General features: G+C 35.7%; 1 protein-coding gene across 1 annotated transcript; it reads right to left on the bottom strand.

Moving 5' to 3' along the window:
* Positions 1–503: 503 nt before the first annotated feature.
* Positions 504–9,054, bottom strand: LOC140874342 (zinc finger BED domain-containing protein RICESLEEPER 2-like). Its single transcript, XM_073277628.1, has 4 exons — positions 7,746–9,054; positions 6,914–7,662; positions 6,269–6,353; positions 504–685 (listed from the first exon to the last, which is right to left on the bottom strand). The coding sequence occupies exons 1-4, from the start codon at positions 9,052–9,054 to the stop codon at positions 504–506; spliced, it is 2,325 nt and encodes a 774-aa protein (XP_073133729.1).
* Positions 9,055–18,699: the final 9,645 nt, after the last annotated feature.

The raw sequence follows: 18,699 nt of genomic DNA, 5'->3' as shown, positions 1-18,699 counted from the left end.
AAGGTTTAGTTAAAATCTTCATCATCAAGTATTTGTCAAGAAGGTCCCGCTACACCATATCAATGATAATGTTTATATATGTATTGTTATCTAATTTTAGTTTCATTTTCGTAACATGATGCGCAATAATATATATAATAACAACCACCATATTTGTGAATAATAATATATATATATATATATATATTATTGATATATAATACTACTACTACTACTACTAATAATAATAATAAGTGATCGTGTCACTTTCAAAATAACTAAGTGATCGTGTTACTTTCAAAATAAAAATAACTAAGTGATCGAAATTTAGGTACATGAAAAATGGATTTTTTACTCATAATTTTATATCATAATAAGTGATCCAATATATCTGCTTTCAAATTATCACATCTATTATGACAATGTAAAATTGAATTTAATGATCTTCATATATCCACAAAAGAAAAGGTTTGGAGTTAAAAATCTGCTGTGAAATGATTGAAGACAAATGGAGTTTTACAAATTCATTTTGTGGTGCAAAACAAGCAAGCTATGACTGTAATAGCGTGGAAAGCCAAGGAATGAGCGGCCATCAGGTATTCAGCATACTGGACATCTGATATCACCCCGAAAGAAACCAGTGGTTGCCTCCCTTGAGCGCTTACTACTCCATTTGCATAACCCATTGAGCAGGAAGAAAAGAATCCTGGACAATGAAAATGATGATTAAATTATTTACAAACGTTCTATTTAAAACCAAAGTGGTAAACCATGAACAAGGACCTGGAATTCCATATTTTGCCCAAACACTCTTGTTACGCCTTAAACGCATATAAATCTCGATTGTGAGATTAATGTTTTTAATGCATTAACAAGGCCCTTTTGTTTATGTTTTGATGATTAACAAATCTAGGTTTAAATGTTATTAATGTTTACAATGAGCTTATTACAGAGTTAAAATTTTCAAAGCTCAATTTCGTACAAGTTTATTCAAGATCAGAAACAAATTTCAAAGACTTATACTACTACGAGTTCGGAAGTTCCGATTCGAGTTCGGAACCTCCGATCAGGATCAGAAGGATCTTCGGAAGCTAAGGGACGATCGGACGTTCCGATCATGGTTCGGAAGCTCCGATCTATTTTCAAGGAATTTTATATTGTTCGGAAACAGAACGGAAGCTACGAAGTGACGAGATCGGAAGCACCGATCATAGATCGGAAGTTCCGATCTACTACGGCAGCCTGATAATCTTGTCCGGAAGACTTTTGCCCGACAACATATTTAATGCGCCGATCGGAAGCTCCGAAGTGGGATCGGAAGTTCCGATCCTGTACAAACCGCGTGACTCAGAATTCAAATTTCAGAAGCTCCGATGCTGGGAACGGAAGTTCCGATCGATGCCGAATTTTCAACTATAAATAGAGGCATTCCGAGACCATTTCAAGCATCCCAACATCTTCAAGTCTCTCAATCCTTTTAATCATTATTTGAGCTATTTGTTGAGCAATTTGTAGCCCCTTTGAGCTTTCAAAATATATTCATATATCGAGTTGTATCCGGGGTTGTGAAAATCGTTGGTGTAAACACTTGAGTGTGAAACCAAGTGTTGTGTGATTGTTGAGGCTATCCTTGGAGCCCTTAAGGCCAAGTGTTGAGTTGTATCGTTGAGGTGATCGTGTCAAGTTGTAAGGCTATCCTTGGAGCCATCAAAGCCAAGTCGTTCGAAGTGCTAGTGGATCCTTGGTTAATCGATCTTAACCAAGAAGGGGAGACGTAGACGATTTATCGTCAAACTTCCATAAACATCTCTTATCCCTTTTACTGCTTTATTTACATTACGCATTTATTTACCGCACTTATTATTAATTGCTTTAAGTCTTCCGCTTGCGTATTTGCATAATCGCTTTAAATTGCTAAAGTTGCCAATAGAACCTAAATCCCCCCCATTAGGTTCTTACAAGTGGTATCAGAGCCACCTTTTTCAAAATATTTTCAAAAAGGTTCTTATGGCAAATCTAGCGAGCGACTATGCTCAAGGGCAATCAACAAATCGTCCTCCTCTTTTCAATGGCATAAACTACGGATACTGGAAAACCGAATGTCCCTATATATCCAATCCATAGATTATGACCTTTGGAAGGTTACTGTGAAAGGTCCCTACATACCTACTAAAGAGGTTGAGGGTGTCAAAATTCCTAAGGGAATGGACGACTTTTCTAAGGAGGATATGAAACTTATATCTCAAAATGCTAAAGCCATGAATATTCTTCATTGTTCCTTAGATATGAATGAGTACAACCAGATCTCAATGTGCTCATCCGATAAAGAGATATGGAACAAGTTGGAGATATGCCATGAAGGGACTAATCAAGTCAAAGAAACGAAGATCGATCTACTCCAACTCAAATACGAAACATTCGAGATGGAATCAAATGAAGATGTAGATACTATGTTCCGAAGGCTTACTCAAATTATCAATGAGCTAGCCCAACTCGGGGAACAATATCCAACCAAACAAGTGTGGAGGAGAGCTCTACGCGCCTTACCCTAGGAGTGGGATGCCAAGAGTACGGCTATCATAGAATCCAACAAAGGCGACACCGCTTCCTATGACCTTGATCAACTTCATGGGACTCTAAAAACCCATGAGTTGGAACTATCAACAAGGAAGGAAATAAAGAAAGAAGATATCAAGGCAAAGGGGATTGCTCTATCTAGCCAATCCAAAGAAGATGAAGATGATGATATGACACTCTTTGCAAGAAAATTCAAAAGATTTCTGCGAGGAAACAACTTCAAAAAGAAGACGGACAAAGAAGTTACCTGCTACAACTGTCAACAACAAGGTCATTATGCAAATGAGTGCCCTCTCAAGAAAAAATCTGACAAAGGAAAGAAGAAAGCACTTCTAGCCACTTGGAGCGATAGCGACGATGACGAGGAGGAAGCTAACATTTGCCTCATGGCTAAAAGTGATGACATCGTCTCCGACGACGATGACGAGGTATATTCCTATGACGAACTACTACATGCATATAAACAAATTTTTGATATGGCTAAGTCACTTAGAAAGGAAAATAAAAACTTTAAAAGTGAATTAGAAACTAAGGGGCATGAAAACGTAAGATTAAAGGATGACATAGCCCACTTAGAAAAATCTTTTAATAAGTTCAATGTCAGTAGTAATAAATTGAATAATCTACTTAGCATGCAGAAATGTAGTTTTGATAAGGGTGGACTAGGGTATGGTAAAAAATCAATTGACTTTACTAGCCTAATTGCTAAAGCAAAAATGAGATTACCCCCTATATGTTCTTATTGTTGTAAAATAGGTCATGTTAGACATAAATGTAGATCTTTAAAATTTCAATATGATCAAAAGAGCTATATGAAATGGAGGCCTAAGAGTACTTAACAACTCATCAGTTGGCATTATGAGATCATGATCTAAGGGAGTTCATCATAGACCGGTTTAAACTGCCTTGACTTGCGACTGGTCTTCCTGATGAACGCTGCTCTGTCCAAGAAAATAGGTTTTTAAAGAGGCCATAGCCCTACCTACTACTGGGATCACTCTTAGAAAGTCGCGATGATGTTGCTATGAGAGACTGAACTCTTAGAAGTCTATTTTGTATCTCTCTTTTCTAACATTGTGGACCCAAAAGAACTAAAGGGTACCAAAACCAATTTTTGCAGGGAAATAGGAAAACTGTTCTCCCTAGCATATGGTATCTAGACAGTGGATGTTCTAGACATATGACGGGAAACAAAGATCTACTCCAATCCGTCAAACCAAAGGAGAAGGAAACTGTCACCTTTGGAGACAACAGCAAAGGAGTAATTGAAGGAATCGGCTTAATAGGTATATCTAAATCCTGCTTGATTGATGATGTACTCCTAGTGAAAGGGCTTAAACATAATCTACTAAGCATAAGTCAATTGTGCGATAGAGGTTATGAAGTCAAATTCACTCCCCAACACTGCACTATATCACTCATGACTGACAAATCCATAAATTTCAAAGGATATAGAAGTAAAAATGTATACAAGGTTTCTTTAAACAATTTATCTTTATCAAATATTAAAATCCTTGTATCCTTGAATGTTGATGACAACATTCTTTGGCATAGACGACTAGGTCATGTTGGTCCTAGTACCATAGAAAAACTTTTTAAACTTGATTTAGTTGTTGGTATGCCAAAACTCAATTTAAAATTAGATTCTGTTTGTGATGCATGTAAACTTGGCAAACATACAAGAGAATCTTTTAAAAGCAAAAATTTTTATATCTACTTCTATGCCCCTTGAACTTCTTCACCTAGATCTATGTGGTCCCTCGAGGAACGCTAGCCTAGGAGGGAAGCTTTATGCATTTGTCATTGTGGATGATTTCTCACGTTACACGTGGACATTGTTTTTAGCCCACAAAAATGATGCCTTTGATTATTTTAAAACTTTTGTCAAACGATTTGAGAATGAGAAAAATCTTTCTATAAAACAGATCCGTATTGACCAAGGAACTGAATTTCAAAATGAGAGTTTTACAATTTTTTGTGATGAGAAAGGCATCGGTCACAATTTTTCTTGTCCTAGAACTCCTCAACAAAACGGGGTCGTTGAGAGGAAAAATAGAACACTTGAATTATGGAGAGGGAGAAAGCCTAACATTTTATACTTTCGAGCTTTCGGTTTCAAATGCTATATTCATAATAACGGTAAGGACAACCTTGGCAAATTTGATACCAAATCTGACAAAGGTATTTTTCTCGGATATTCTACCACAAGTAAGGCTTTTTGAGTATTTAATAAACGCACTTTACTTGTTGAAGAATCAATGCATGTAATATTTGATGAATCTATGTCTATAGTTCCTTGTACTACTAACTATGATGTAGAATTACTCGAAGAAGAGATGGCCTCCTCAAGCTTAAATGATATAGATGTTTCTGTTGAGGAAACACCACTTTCGAAGGATTGGACGCTTCACAAAGATCATCCTATGGATCTTATCATTGGAAGTCCTTCGAAGGGAGTAACCACACGCTCTTCAATTAATAATATTTGCAATCATCTTGCTTTTGTTTTACATGTTGAACCTAAGTGCATTGATGATGCTTTATTAGATGATTCTTGGATTATTGCTATGCAAGATGAATTGAATGAGTTTAAACGTAATGATGTTTGGAATCTTGTTCCTAGGCCGCATGATAGATCTATTATTGGAACTAAATGGGTGTTTAGGAATAAACTTGATGAGCATGGCACTATCACTAGAAATAAAGCTAGGCTTGTAGCTAAAGGATATAGTCAAGAAGAAGGTAGGGATGTAAACGAGCCGAGCCGAGCCGAACAGTATCAGGCTCGGGCTCGGCTCGTTTGGTATATTTGGAGGCTCGGGCTCGGCTCGAGCTTCAGCCGAGCTTTTGTAATAAAGCTCGGCTCGGCTCGTTCACTGAATATGTAAGCTCGGGCTTGGCTCGGGCTCGGCTCGGGCTCGGCTCATTTATCATATGGAACGAGCCTGGCTCGAGTTTGGCTCGTTAAACAAGCTCGTTTTCAAGCTCGCTGGCTCGTTTAACAGGCTCGTTAAGCAAGCTCGTATTATGGCTCGTTAAGTGGGCTTGGGCTTGGGCTTGGGCTTGGGCTTGGGCTCGGGCTCGGGCTCGGGCTCGTTTTCGAGCTCGTGAAACTTAAATACAAAATATAAATCTCTATATAAACTAAAATTAATTTTTTCTTAAAAAAATAAAATGAAAAACATAAATAAAACCGTAAAATTAATTATCAAATATATGTCATATGCAACAGTCCACTACAACGATACGCAAGAACAATATAACATCATTACATTGTATATAAACAACCCAAATTAGAAAAACCATTAGAAAAGTGCAAACTGCATCTCAAATAAAAATTAAATCCATCCTGCAACCACCATTCTTCGCAACATCATCTCTAATAAAAATTAAAAATCATTATGCAATATAAAAAATAAAGTCACTATCACAAAGTAATATAAGCAAGCAAAAAATTGAATGCAATCACCATTCTATGTCATCATAATTTCATAATTGGGTATATGGAACCAGGTAATTCAAATTAATTTAAGTATCATGTTATTCAAATTAATTTGTTCCATTTCGATCCACCTCTACTACTTTCTTGCCTCAAGTAGCATTGTTAAGGATTAGTGTTCCATATTGTTGAGATGGAATATATCGTTGCCACCACTGCCAAATGAATACTTAAAATTAACCAAACAAAAGAATCAAAGAAACTATGCATCACCTAGGAAAACTGATATGGTGCACGTGTCACCAAAATTGCTCATACAGTCATACTTATATTTTGAACTCATTATCTTATTTTGTGCCTACAGATTATTTTAAAATTCAGTATGGAAACTTTGAAGCAAAATCTGCATTTGTTTGTGCAAATTTACCATTTTGTTCAGCTCATTTCTATTGGAAGCAATCAGAAACATAAGACCAACTCCAACTCCAATATTGAAAGAGGCCCTCTTTTCCAATTCCTTCAATTTTTGATGATTTTCATGACTTTTTTAAGATTTTAATACTCAGTACTGACCACACATGTATATATATTACATGCTATACTTTTACATACATGATTATATATGTCAACAATACACTCAAAAAAATTAATTAAGGGTTTCTAAATTCATAAAAAAGCGTATAAAATAAATAAATTCAAAAAACAAATGAACTTCACCTCTCAAAGACAATGAGCATTGTGAGCTTATCGCAGTTGATGATAATGTCATTAAGTGAAATGAATCTCTTTAAGTCCTGAATTTTCCTTTTGCATACAAGTACAAAAATTCAAAATGTTAGACATGAATAATATAATTTAATAGAGCATAACAAATAATTAATAAAAATACACAATAAAATTAGAGATTGATCTACTCACCTTTTCTTTTCTCTTGATTTGGTAGCGGGCACGTAACCAATCTTCTGCACAAAGCAACATTTGAACCGTCTCTACTCCCAAATTGGCACGATATGTATCAATCACTCTACCACCCGCACTGAACGCTGATTCAGAAGCTACAGAAGTTACTGGAATTGATAGTACCTCACACGCCATCCTTGACAAAATCCTAAACTTTAAGTTGTTCAACTTCCACCATGACAATGCATCAAATTCATCATCTTCACAAAATACAACTCCTTCCTCAAAATACACTTCAAGTTCAGATTTCACTTGCTCCACACTATCAACATTCTTAATATAGTTTGCAAATTGAGTCCTCACTTTACCCTTTCCTTTTCCACTAACAATACTTAGACCACTAGAAATTTCTTTTTGAGTACCACTTGAGACATCATTTTCAGTGATATTTGTTTTGTGAGCCTCAACATATTCACTATATAGTGAACGCAATGTCTCACGAACTGTAATGATGTTCTCAATTGCATCAACTTCAGAATATATCTCTGGAAAACACCATTCAATCAACTTCATCTTATTCCTTGGATCTAATACAGCTGCTATAGATATTAACAAGTTACACTCACCCCAATACTTATCGAATTTCCTCTTCATCTTATTTCTCATATCATTCATGAAACTGCCTTCACCCACATTTTTCTCGTTCAACAGCTTTTTTATGTTATAAAGTTCAGGAAGAAACAAATTCGAAGTTGGATATTTTGAACCTGACAAATGTAGATAATTATATTAGACTTTCAAACAATAATTTTTTTTTATTAAGAAACAAGTTTCAAGTTGAAAATATTACCTGAAATGATGTGGGTAACTTCATTAAATTCTTCAAGAAAAGAACAAACGACACGAACTTTCTCCCAATCATCCTCACTTGGCAAAGAGTTATAACTAGCATCCCTTTGTTGATATCTTGGAAAGATATCTTTGAACTCTAGAGCAGTAGACAACATGCAATATGTCGCATTCCACCTAGTGCAACAATCCATCACTAGTTTCTTTGAAGATAATTGCAACTGCTTTGCAATGTCACTGAAAATATTAATACGGGACTCCGAGGCAGATATGTGTTTCACACTCTCACGCACATTGGAAATTATATTTTGGATCTCCGAAAGTCCATCTTGTACCAAAAGATTCAAGATATGCGCACAACATCTGACGTGAAACAATTTTCCACCAAGAGGAAGACTGTTTTTGTAAGAGAGATTCTCTTTGAGCATTCGAACAGCTACATCATTGTACGCAGCATTATCAACTGTGACTGTCCACACCTTGTTTTCAAGTCCCCATTCAACCAAACACTTGTGTAACACATCACAAACAACAATTCCTGTATGAGGTGGAGGGACTTCACAAAAATTCAAATTTCGTTTCTGCAAATTCCAACTTGAATCCACATAATGACAAGTGACGACCATATATGAAATTTTTTGATCAGACCTCCATAAATCAGTAGTCACACTAACCCTGTTTACATCCTTTAGTTCTGCCAGTAATTTTTTCTTCTCTATTTCATAAGAACTGATAACATCTTTTTTGGTTGTGGCACGACTGATCTTTTGATAATGTGGACTAGCATTTTTCATCAATAAGTTGAACAATTCATATTCTGCAAAGGCGAATGGTAATTCATGAACAATAATCATGTGAGATACAATTTCTCTGATTTTTGCTTGATCATATTTGAAGTTATGCACCGCACTAATAGATTCTGTCTCCGATATGGTTGTCACTATACTTAGATTTTTCTGCCCTTTCTCACTAAGTTTCTTCTGCAAACAACCTTTACCATGCCTAAGTAAATGTGATGTAGGACCAGCCTTAGAATATGACATTTGACGTTTGCAATAAATACATTCAACCTTCAGCGACCCATCTGGAAGAACAATCTCTTTAAAATTAGTCCATACCGTAGATGTGCGTTTCCTTTTCTTTGGTCCATATGGACCGTCGTCCCCATCTTCCCCATCTTCATTATTTTCAAGTTCAATCACATCCTTGCTTTTGGAAGTTTCATTGGCATCATTTGTACTTGGTTGAGCTCCTCCCACCACTGGAGTTGTGCTAGATTCTTGAGCAGATAATGTGTTTGGATTTGACATGTTTGGAGCTGATCAACAAAAATAACAGGGACTGGTGTTATCTACACATTTGCATAAACAAGGAAAGTCTATTCTAATTCCAACTGAAAATGGAGAAGAAATGCAGGAGTTTGTTACAGATCAAGCTCGCATGCGTCCCTGGCAACAATTTGAAAATATAAGATTTGAAAAATTAAAAAATCAAATATAAATTTATAAAAAGTGAAAATTAAAAGTTGATTTTTAAAACCGGTACATCGGAATGTCTACTGTTTTGCATATTCATGGAATAATAATGTAGTTATTAGATAAATCAAATTTGTACAGGAGGTTTTGGAAGCTATATATTTGGGATGAGTGAAGAAATTACCAAAACATCTACTGAAGCTAATGATTAGTTGCCAAGTATGTTGCAAGGATACGATAATACCTCAAAATTTGAAAATATAAGATGACGCTACTCAAGGATACAACAATTATTAATGACTGAAAATTTTAAATTTCTGCTAAAAAAACCACAGTTAAGAAAATACGATTCCCAAAAGCAAAAACAAATTCAGAGAAGTGATTTAAGACGAAAAAGGAAAAAAAAAAAACTTGCCAGAAACCGGAGAGAAAGGAATGAGTACGACTGAAAGAACAACCAATTTAATGCTTTTAGCCCAATTTATTTATCAATTAGTCCTCCGTGCACTTTACTAAAAACGATATAAAGAACATAAGATGGAAACCAAGAAAAGCCAGAAATAGCTCAAACATCGCAAAGAACAGGGGGCGACGATTTGAGCTTTGGGCCTAGATTCCTTAATATTTTTGTATTACAATGAAACCAAGGACAAGCTCTCACCTCTTATAGCTTCAGTCGATAGCTTTCTTGCTAATAAAGGTGGCGAATCGTGGCATTGAGAGGTTGTTAGGGTTTGGGGGAAAGGGGATCGCGTGAATTGGCTGGGAATAAGTTGAGAGAAAAGAAACTTACATGTGTGTCAATGTACGTATCTATGTATAGATATATTGATATGTATATATTTTCATAAATCAAATCTTTTGTATTTATTGTAGCTCTAATAATTATTTTATATTCTTAAAATTTTGATATTCAAAAATACGATTTTTTAAAATACGTTTGTAATGTTAACTAGTTGTTATAATTATCGGTAATTTTAAAATACATTAAAATATGTTTGTAATTTTGTACGTATTTAATATATCGGTAATTATTATAATTATGTGAAACAATTTCTGAAAATAAGTTGTTGTTTTTGAAGATTTATTCCACTCGCAAATGATATATTAAGTCGTTGTCTGCAACTAAATTTTTGAAAATATTAAATTAAGTTTTGAAAATATTTTAACAAAAACTTCAGCCTACCACAAATTTATGGACACCTATATGGTGACTTAGTTTTAAAACATCATTCGACATAATAATTTTAATGATCACATAATAAACATCATATTATTTAACAAGACTGAATTCATATTTTTAACTTTTAAGTTTTAATCATAATAAAATATGATTTTATAATTTGTTTGATCATTGATAAGCTTATTTTTATTAACTATACCAATGAAATGATATTATTATTCCACAAATTCTTTTAATTATATATAATGATTTAATTACCAATGTGTGATAAGATTTATATCATAATATTTTCATCTCAATTATATATACCTAATTTTTTCTTCATATAGATAAATAATATCATTAAAAGAAAATGTATAAAATTAATGAAAAAAATTGTTCCTATATTTTCATGGCTATATACATGCATGTATTTGTGTAAAAAAAAAAATACTAAATACAATATAAGTTATAAACCTATATACCTTACATTTGATTAGGGTTGTTTTATTTTGTTAATATAACCCGAAGTATGTCATAAAATTAAAATCTAAAATAAAAAATATTATTTAATATTAAAATTTAACATTTTTGTGTTTTACCTTAAAGTTTTACTTGACAATCATGGACACCTAGTTGGTTAACAACTCATGTGGCAATAACCGATTGAATGTACAAAGTGTTACATTCATGTAAGTGCTTAAGATTGTTGTCCGTACGATACCTAATTTATATATATATATATATATATATATATATAGAATTATTACTAAAACGTAATTACCAATAAAAGAAATAAACATAATCAAATATATGTTTTTTGGTTCAAAATTTCATATAATATTATCACTATTTTTTTATTTTAACTACTTTTTGTGTGCAAAAATATTCACAAACGGTATAGATGCATGATAATGTATCTATTTTTTCTATAAAATTTTTTAATTTGATTAAATGTTATCATTATTTTTTAATTACACTTAATTTTTTTGTATCCATATATATGTGAAAATATCCATAAATTATATCTGTAATGAAATTATGAATTTTGGTTCACAATTTGAAATTTGATCGAATATTATAATAATATAAAAATTTTATTTTTATATTTGATTAGATGTTATCACTTATCAGTAATTTTCTATTTATTACAATATACTAATTTTTGTTTTAAATTGAAAATTTGATATGATGTTATCACAATTTTATAATTTCAAACAAATGTTTCGTGTGCATATATATGTAAAAAATATTAATAATTTTTACAATAATATTTTAAAAGCAAATAAATTTATTATATCATATCAATTCTTTTATATAAAATTTCAAATACAAATCAAAATTTTATTATTTAAAAAACATAATTTTTTTCAAGGAATAATTAATTTAATTTTTAAAATATTATAAATTTAAATTTACTCAATGAGCATATAAATTACTAAACCAGCCGAGTTCGAGAAACTATATAAATTAATATATTTTCACAAGCCAACAAAATGAGTCGAGCCCGATCCAGAACCCGAGCTCAAGCTGACGAGCCACTAAACGATTCAATCCCAAGCCCAAGACCGAGCTGGCAAGCCACTAAACGAGCCGAGCTCGAGCCCGATCTGACGAGCCACTAAACGAGCCGAGCTAACAAGCCATTAAACGAGCCGAGCTAACGAGCCATTAAACGAGCCGAGCCCAAGCCCGAGCTAACGAGCCACCTTACGAGCCGAGCTCGAGCTCGAGCTTCCGAGCCTATTAACGAACATGTTCGCGAGCTAACGAGCCAAACATCATTAATCTCGGGCTCGGCTCGTTAAAATTTTCGAGCTCAAAATTCAGCTCGGGCTCGGCTCAATAAGCTTAACGAACGAGTCCGAACGAGCTTTTTCACGAGCCGAGCTCCGAATAGCTCGCGAACAGTTCGGTTCATTTACATCCCTAGAAGAAGGCATTGATTATGATGAGACATATGCGCCTGTTGCTAGACTAGAATCCATTCGCATGCTACTTGCTTTTGCTTGCTCTAGAAATTTTAAGTTATTTCAAATGGATGTTAAGAGTGCTTTCCTGAATGGTGAATTGAAAGAAGAAGTTTATATTGAACAACATGATGGCTTTGTTGATGCTTTACTGCCTGATCATGTGTATATATTAAACAAAGCTTTGTATGGATTGAAACAAGCTCCTAGAGCTTGGTATGATAAACTGTCTACTTTCTTGCTTTCAAATGGTTTTTCAAGAGGAAAGATCGACATTACTTTATTCACCAAGAATGTCAAAAATGATCTTTTGATTGTGCAAATTTATGTTGATGATATAATTTTTGGTTCTACTAATAAAACTCTTTGTCAAGAATTCTCTAAGTTGATGCAGGAACACTTAGAGATGAGTATGATGGGGGAACTTAACTATTTTCTCGGATTACAAATCAAACAGTGCAAGGATGAGTTTTTTGTGAACCAAAGCAAATACATCAAGGAGATTCTAAAGAAGTTTGGGATGGAGAACACAAAATTATCATCCACACCGATGAGCACAGCAATCAGACTCGACAAGGATGAAAATGGTAAAACTGTAGATCAATCTTCCTTTCGTAGTATGATTGGCTCCTTATTATATGCTACTGCTAGTAGACTGGACATTATGTTTAGTGTTTGCTTGTGTGCACGATTTCAATCATGTCCAAAGGAATCACATTTGTTTGCCTTAAAACGCATTTTCAAATATCTTTAAAATACTCCAAATCTCGGCTTGTGGTATTCGAAAAATTCTTTCTTTTATTTAAAAGCTTACTGTGATGCCGACTTTGGTGGATATAAGGTGGACAGGAAAAGCACTAGTGGAACCTGTTTCTCTTTAGGAAACTGTTTAGTTTCTTGGTTTTCCAAAAAGCAAAACCGTGTTGCGTTGTCAACGACCGAAGCCGAATATATGGCTGCCGGTAGTTGTTGTGCGCAAATTCTTTGGATGAAGCATCAATTGCTCGACTATGGCGTCTCTTTTTCAAAAATCCCTATTTTCTGTGACAACACTAGCGCCATTTGTTTTACAAAGAATCCGATTCAACATTCGCGCACCAAACATATTGACATTCGTCATCATTTTATTCGTGACCACATCGAACGAAATGAAGTTGAACTTCAATATGTTGACACGTCAAATCAAATTGCCGATATTTTTACAAAACCACTAGATGAAAATAATTTTATTCGTTTGCGTGGTGAACTTGGCATGATTGAGTTGTAATCGCTTGTAGACATAAGTTAAAATTAATGTCATATTAAGAGGGAGCTTAATATTAAAAAATCGAGCAAATTAATGTTGGAGAATACAAATTAATTGTATTTTTCAATACTATAAAGCTCACATTTTTATATGGTTTATCTGTTTAAAGATTAATTTGCAAAATTTAAAATTAAAGAGTCAAAAATCGCATTTTTTACCTCAGGTGGATCGGAACCACCGATTCCGGATCGGAAACACCGATTGAGAATCGGAACTTCCGATCCATATCCCGCCATTTCCTATTCTACGCGGTAATTTTCCCTCCAAGACATAGATCGGAACCTCCGATCACAAATCGGAACTTCCGATCCACATCTTATCCGGCTTTTTGAATTATTTTCACCGCCTTAAAATTAATTACCGCTTCAGGATCGGAACGTCCGAAGAACGTTCGGAGCTTCTGATCGACACGTGTCTTGATTTAAGTCGACCGCACGATCGGAACGTCCGATCGCAGATCGGAGCTTCCGATCGATTCCGTCCCTATAAATATCAGATCGCTCATTCCGATTTTTCACACCTAAAAATCATCTTCTTTTCTCCCTTTAATCCGATCCAAACCTCTCTAAATGGCATCCAAACGCCGTCGTGCTTTCGCCACTACAAGCCAAGCCCAATCCCATGATCCGACCCAGCCTGCCATCTCTAGGCCCATTCCCGAAGACTATCAGGACCGTACTATTCATCCTGGTCGTATCTTAGATTCCGCCTATTTGGCCCAGTCTCATCTCCTTCTGTTGGACCTTATCAAGGCTCAACAGTGGGAATCTTTCTTTCTTCCATCTGTCCCTGACTCCATCTACATTTCTCTCATTCACGAGTTCTATGCCAATCTTGAACTCGAATTAGGTCATGGTGAGATCACCATTGCCACGATTGTTCAAGGAAGGCATATTCGTTTTTCTTCTGATGATTTGTCCTCCTGGTTTGATCTTCCCAGGAATGGACCCGGTGAATACTTCTCGCAAAACTGGCCTCAAAATGATTATACTTTTGATCGCGAGTTGTTACTTTCTACCATTCTTGGTCGTCCAGCTACTGCTGCTGATGATCGTATCCACCTCAAGAGTCTTTGTCCTGATTTTCAAATCATTCAAAAACTCATTACCACTTCTATCGTTCCTCGCAGTGGAGACCTCTCCACTTGCAAATATTTAGATTTATACATTCTATTTCATATCATTTCATCTCGACCTTTTAACCTTCCACGCCTTGTTATGCAGACTATGCATCACACGACAAAGACGGTGAAAAAGGTTTCTTTCCTTATGCCCGGTTTATCAACCGGATTTTGAGTCGTTTCGATGTTGAATTTGAGGGGATACCTTCTATTGAAATCCCACCAAGTCACATCTTCAACCATCAGTCTATCACCAGGATGGATTTATCCTGGAATCCTGTGTACTCTCGATGGGTTGAAGATCGAGGAAGAGTATTTTCTAGATTTTCACCTATTTCTGCCTTTCATTTACCATATTCCTCTCTTCCCCACTCTATCCAAATCAAAGGTTTTCCGACTGGTCCTCCTAACTCTGATATTCCATCATCTTCCGGTTTTGAGGCCTTTGCGGCAAACCTTGAAGATGTTCCATTCCAAACTCCAGAGGTCCCTGCAACCCCAGCAAACCAATTCCCTAGCGACCGTCTATTCGAGACACTTCATCGTATGGAGACGAGCATGCACACTCACTTTTCCGAGTTGACTGTTAGAGTTGCTTCTTTGGAGACCCGATTTGATGAGTTCACCTCTCGCTATCCTCCGCCGACTCGCGATGATGACTCTTAGATTTTTATTTTGCATTTTAAGTTGTATTTGGTCTTATGTAAAATTTAAATTCTATTGAAATAAAATAGTTTATATTCATTCTCTTTTATTCATTTATTATTACTTTTTGCTTATCACAAAAAGGGGGAGAATTAATTGGTTTAACAGTTAAATTGAGTAAAAACTATTTATTTGTTAAAAACTTTGTTGCTTATTTCAGGGGGAGTTTTTACATGCAATTTAAATACTTATATGCTTTTTACTGTCTATTTTTATTTTTTATTTTTAACCAAGTTTTGTGATCATCAAAAAGGGAGAGATTGTTACGCCTTAAACGCATATAAATCTCGATTGTGAGATTAATATTTTTAATGCATTAACAAGGCCCTTTTGTTTATGTTTTGATGATTAACAAATCTAGGTTAAAATGTTACTAATGTTTACAATGAGCTTATTACAGAGTTAAAATTTTCAAAGCTCAATTTCGTACAAGTTTATTCAAGATCAGAAACAAATTTCAAAGACTTATACTACTACGAGTTCGGAAGTTCCGATTCGAGTTCGGAACCTCCGATCAGGATCAGAAGGATCTTTGGAAGCTAAGGGATGATCGGAAGTTCCGATCATGGTTCGAAAGCTCCGATCTATTTTCAAGGAATTTTATATTGTTCGAAAACAGAACGGAAGCTACGAAGTGACGAGATCGGAAGCACCGATCATAGATCGGAAGTTCCGATATACTACGGCGGCCTGATAATCTTGTCTGGAAGACTTTTGCCCGACAACATATTTAATGCGCCGATCGAAAGCTCCGAAGTGGGATCGGAAGTTCCGATCCTATACAAACCGCGTGACTCAGAATTCAAATTTCGGAAGCTCCGATGCTGGGAACGGAAATTCCGATCGATGCCGAATTTTCAACTATAAATAGAGGCATTCCGAGACCATTTCAAGCATCCAAACATCTTCAAGTCTCTCAATCCTCTTAATCATTATTTGAGCTATTTGTTGAGCAATTTGTTGGAGAACCCGTCGATCAGATCAATTAGGATTGATACCCGGTGCAGCGGAAGTTTAAAAATTTTGTATGGAACGATTCCATAATAGGTATCAACCTTACGATTAAATTGTGTGTGTAAAAATTAAATAACAATTATAAAATTTTTACCTTTAATCTCGAATCGAGATTTTGGACACCAACAGATTTCTCTGCTCTTGTTGTATATCCCTGGAACTGATGGACGAACTGTTCTTCAATCAGGTCCACGAACGGATATTTAATCCCTCTGATAGATTGCACTAGAAAATCTATCAGAAGTTTCTACGAAGAGATTAACGAATTTGATCCGTTAAACCAGACTGTAATTCAAAATCACAGACTGGATTTTTCTCGAGTAGACAGGGAAGGGGGCGGCCACTCTTGTTAGAAAAATACTTAGGTTTTCGAAAATTGTGACCTTGTTCTGTGTAATTTTTGTACTGCAATAACTTATTTATAATGTAGGCCACTAACAGCTTAGGGCCCATTAGTCATAAGTTCAAGCCCGACAAGCAAAGCCCGCATGTTCAGAAATTAATATAAAATTCATCGTGACTCCGATTGATAAACCGATTTCACCAATGTGCACAGAAACCATTTCTGCACCTTTTAAAGTCAAGATAAATTTTTCTGAATCCGAATTCAGTGATTTCCAAAAATGGCCATCCCTATGTCATTTTAGGAAATCTTACTCCTCTACTCTTAAATAAGAAGTCCAACTTCTTCGTTCATTAAATTTAACTCTTTAAATTTAACTATCTCAACGGGGATTAAAAATCCATTACACTGTGTGACCCTCAATGGTTCAGGGATACAGCTAGCCGTGGGCTCACAACTCCTTGTGACTCGGAACAACAATTTCCGACTTGCCCATCGAATCATGGTATGAGCGCCTAGCAACATCTCCCCATGATTCCCTAGGTATCACTGATAGTGCCTACAAGAACCAGTAGATTTTGGTTAGCGTACAGTACGGTCCCTTCATCCATATATCCCGATCGAATCAACAACCATTGGTATATCGAGAGTCGCTCGAGATTCGATAACTATGCAAGGCATCTTGAAGATCAAATAGTGACATCGCATGTGCTACTAAGAAACCATTTCTTAAATCACATCATGTACTCTGGCCAGAGATTCGTCACACTAATATCTCCTCAGATCGCATAGGATATCCACACTCGCAAGTATGTGGTGAATCCTTGACAACAAAGCATCGACTCCTATATGTGTTGTAACTGTACCCAATCCCGACACCTGATGACCCCAATAGAGTCGGTAAACGAGTCAAAGCACAGCACTAGCATATAGAGTCTCAATGATGTTTCAAGCAGTAAGGACTAATGGTGTACAACCAAAACCGTGGACTATATCCACTCGATAAGTGACAACCACTTGGAAAGTCCGGATAGGGTAGTTCGATCATTCATCATATGAATATCCATTTGTATGCTTCGAACATCTCCATGTTCCTTACCAATGAAACGTGGTACTCGGCATCAAAAATGCTAGTCTCAAGCTCGAGCGATCCTTATCCTTATTATCAGACGGCTCAATCGACTAGGAACAGTTTAGAATATACAGTGACTATAAGATGTGTTTCATGATAGACATCTCCATGTTCTACCACATCTTACATACACTATAGTATATTCAAGGTCTTTATCAAAACAACAATAGTATATCACAATATCACAATATGAAGAAAGATAAAGTCATTGCCATTAATAAAAGTGTAAATAATATTAAACAAAAGATTGTTTATACAAAGAGTCATCAAAGCCCTTAGCCACAAGTTGGCTCACCGGGCACCCACTCTTTCAATCTCCCACTTGCCCTATAGCCAACTAGTCATACTACGTAGACCCATTGCTTCGCGATGTTTGTCAAATAATGGTCCTGGCAAGGGCTTAGTAAGTGGATCAGCGATATTGTCTGCAGAGGCCACTCTTTCGACAGTGATGTCTCCTCTTTCCACAATCTCCCGGATGATGTGGTATTTCCTCAGTACGTGTTTGGATCTTTGATGAGACCTTGGTTCCTTTGCCTGAGCAAGGGCACCCGTGTTGTCACAGTACACCGGGACTGGACCAACAACTTCAGGAATGACGCCCAACTCTTGGACGAAATTCCTCATCCAAACGGCCTCTTTAGCAGCAGCTGATGCTGCAATGTATTCTGCTTCAGTGGTGGAATCCGCTGTGGTGTCCTGCTTGGAACTCTTCCAAGAGACAGCAC

The sequence above is a fragment of the Henckelia pumila genome, chromosome 1, assembly GCF_033568475.1.
Source record: "Henckelia pumila isolate YLH828 chromosome 1, ASM3356847v2, whole genome shotgun sequence".
NCBI classification, from domain to species: domain Eukaryota; kingdom Viridiplantae; phylum Streptophyta; class Magnoliopsida; order Lamiales; family Gesneriaceae; genus Henckelia; species Henckelia pumila.
The sequence above is the reverse complement of the archived record's forward strand: the minus strand, read 5'-3'. Positions and strand labels throughout refer to the sequence as shown.

Coding starts and splice junctions, on each gene's coding strand:
- LOC140874342 (XM_073277628.1), bottom strand. CDS start 9,054: ATGTCAAATCCAAACACATTATCTGCTCAAGAATCTAGCACAACTCCA. Junction 7,663..7,745: donor AGTTACCCACATCATTTCAG/GTAATATTTTCA, acceptor TACATTTGTCAG/GTTCAAAATATCCAACTTCG. Junction 686..6,268: donor CACCATATCAGTTTTCCTAG/GTGATGCATAGT, acceptor TTCATTGTCCAG/GATTCTTTTCTTCCTGCTCA.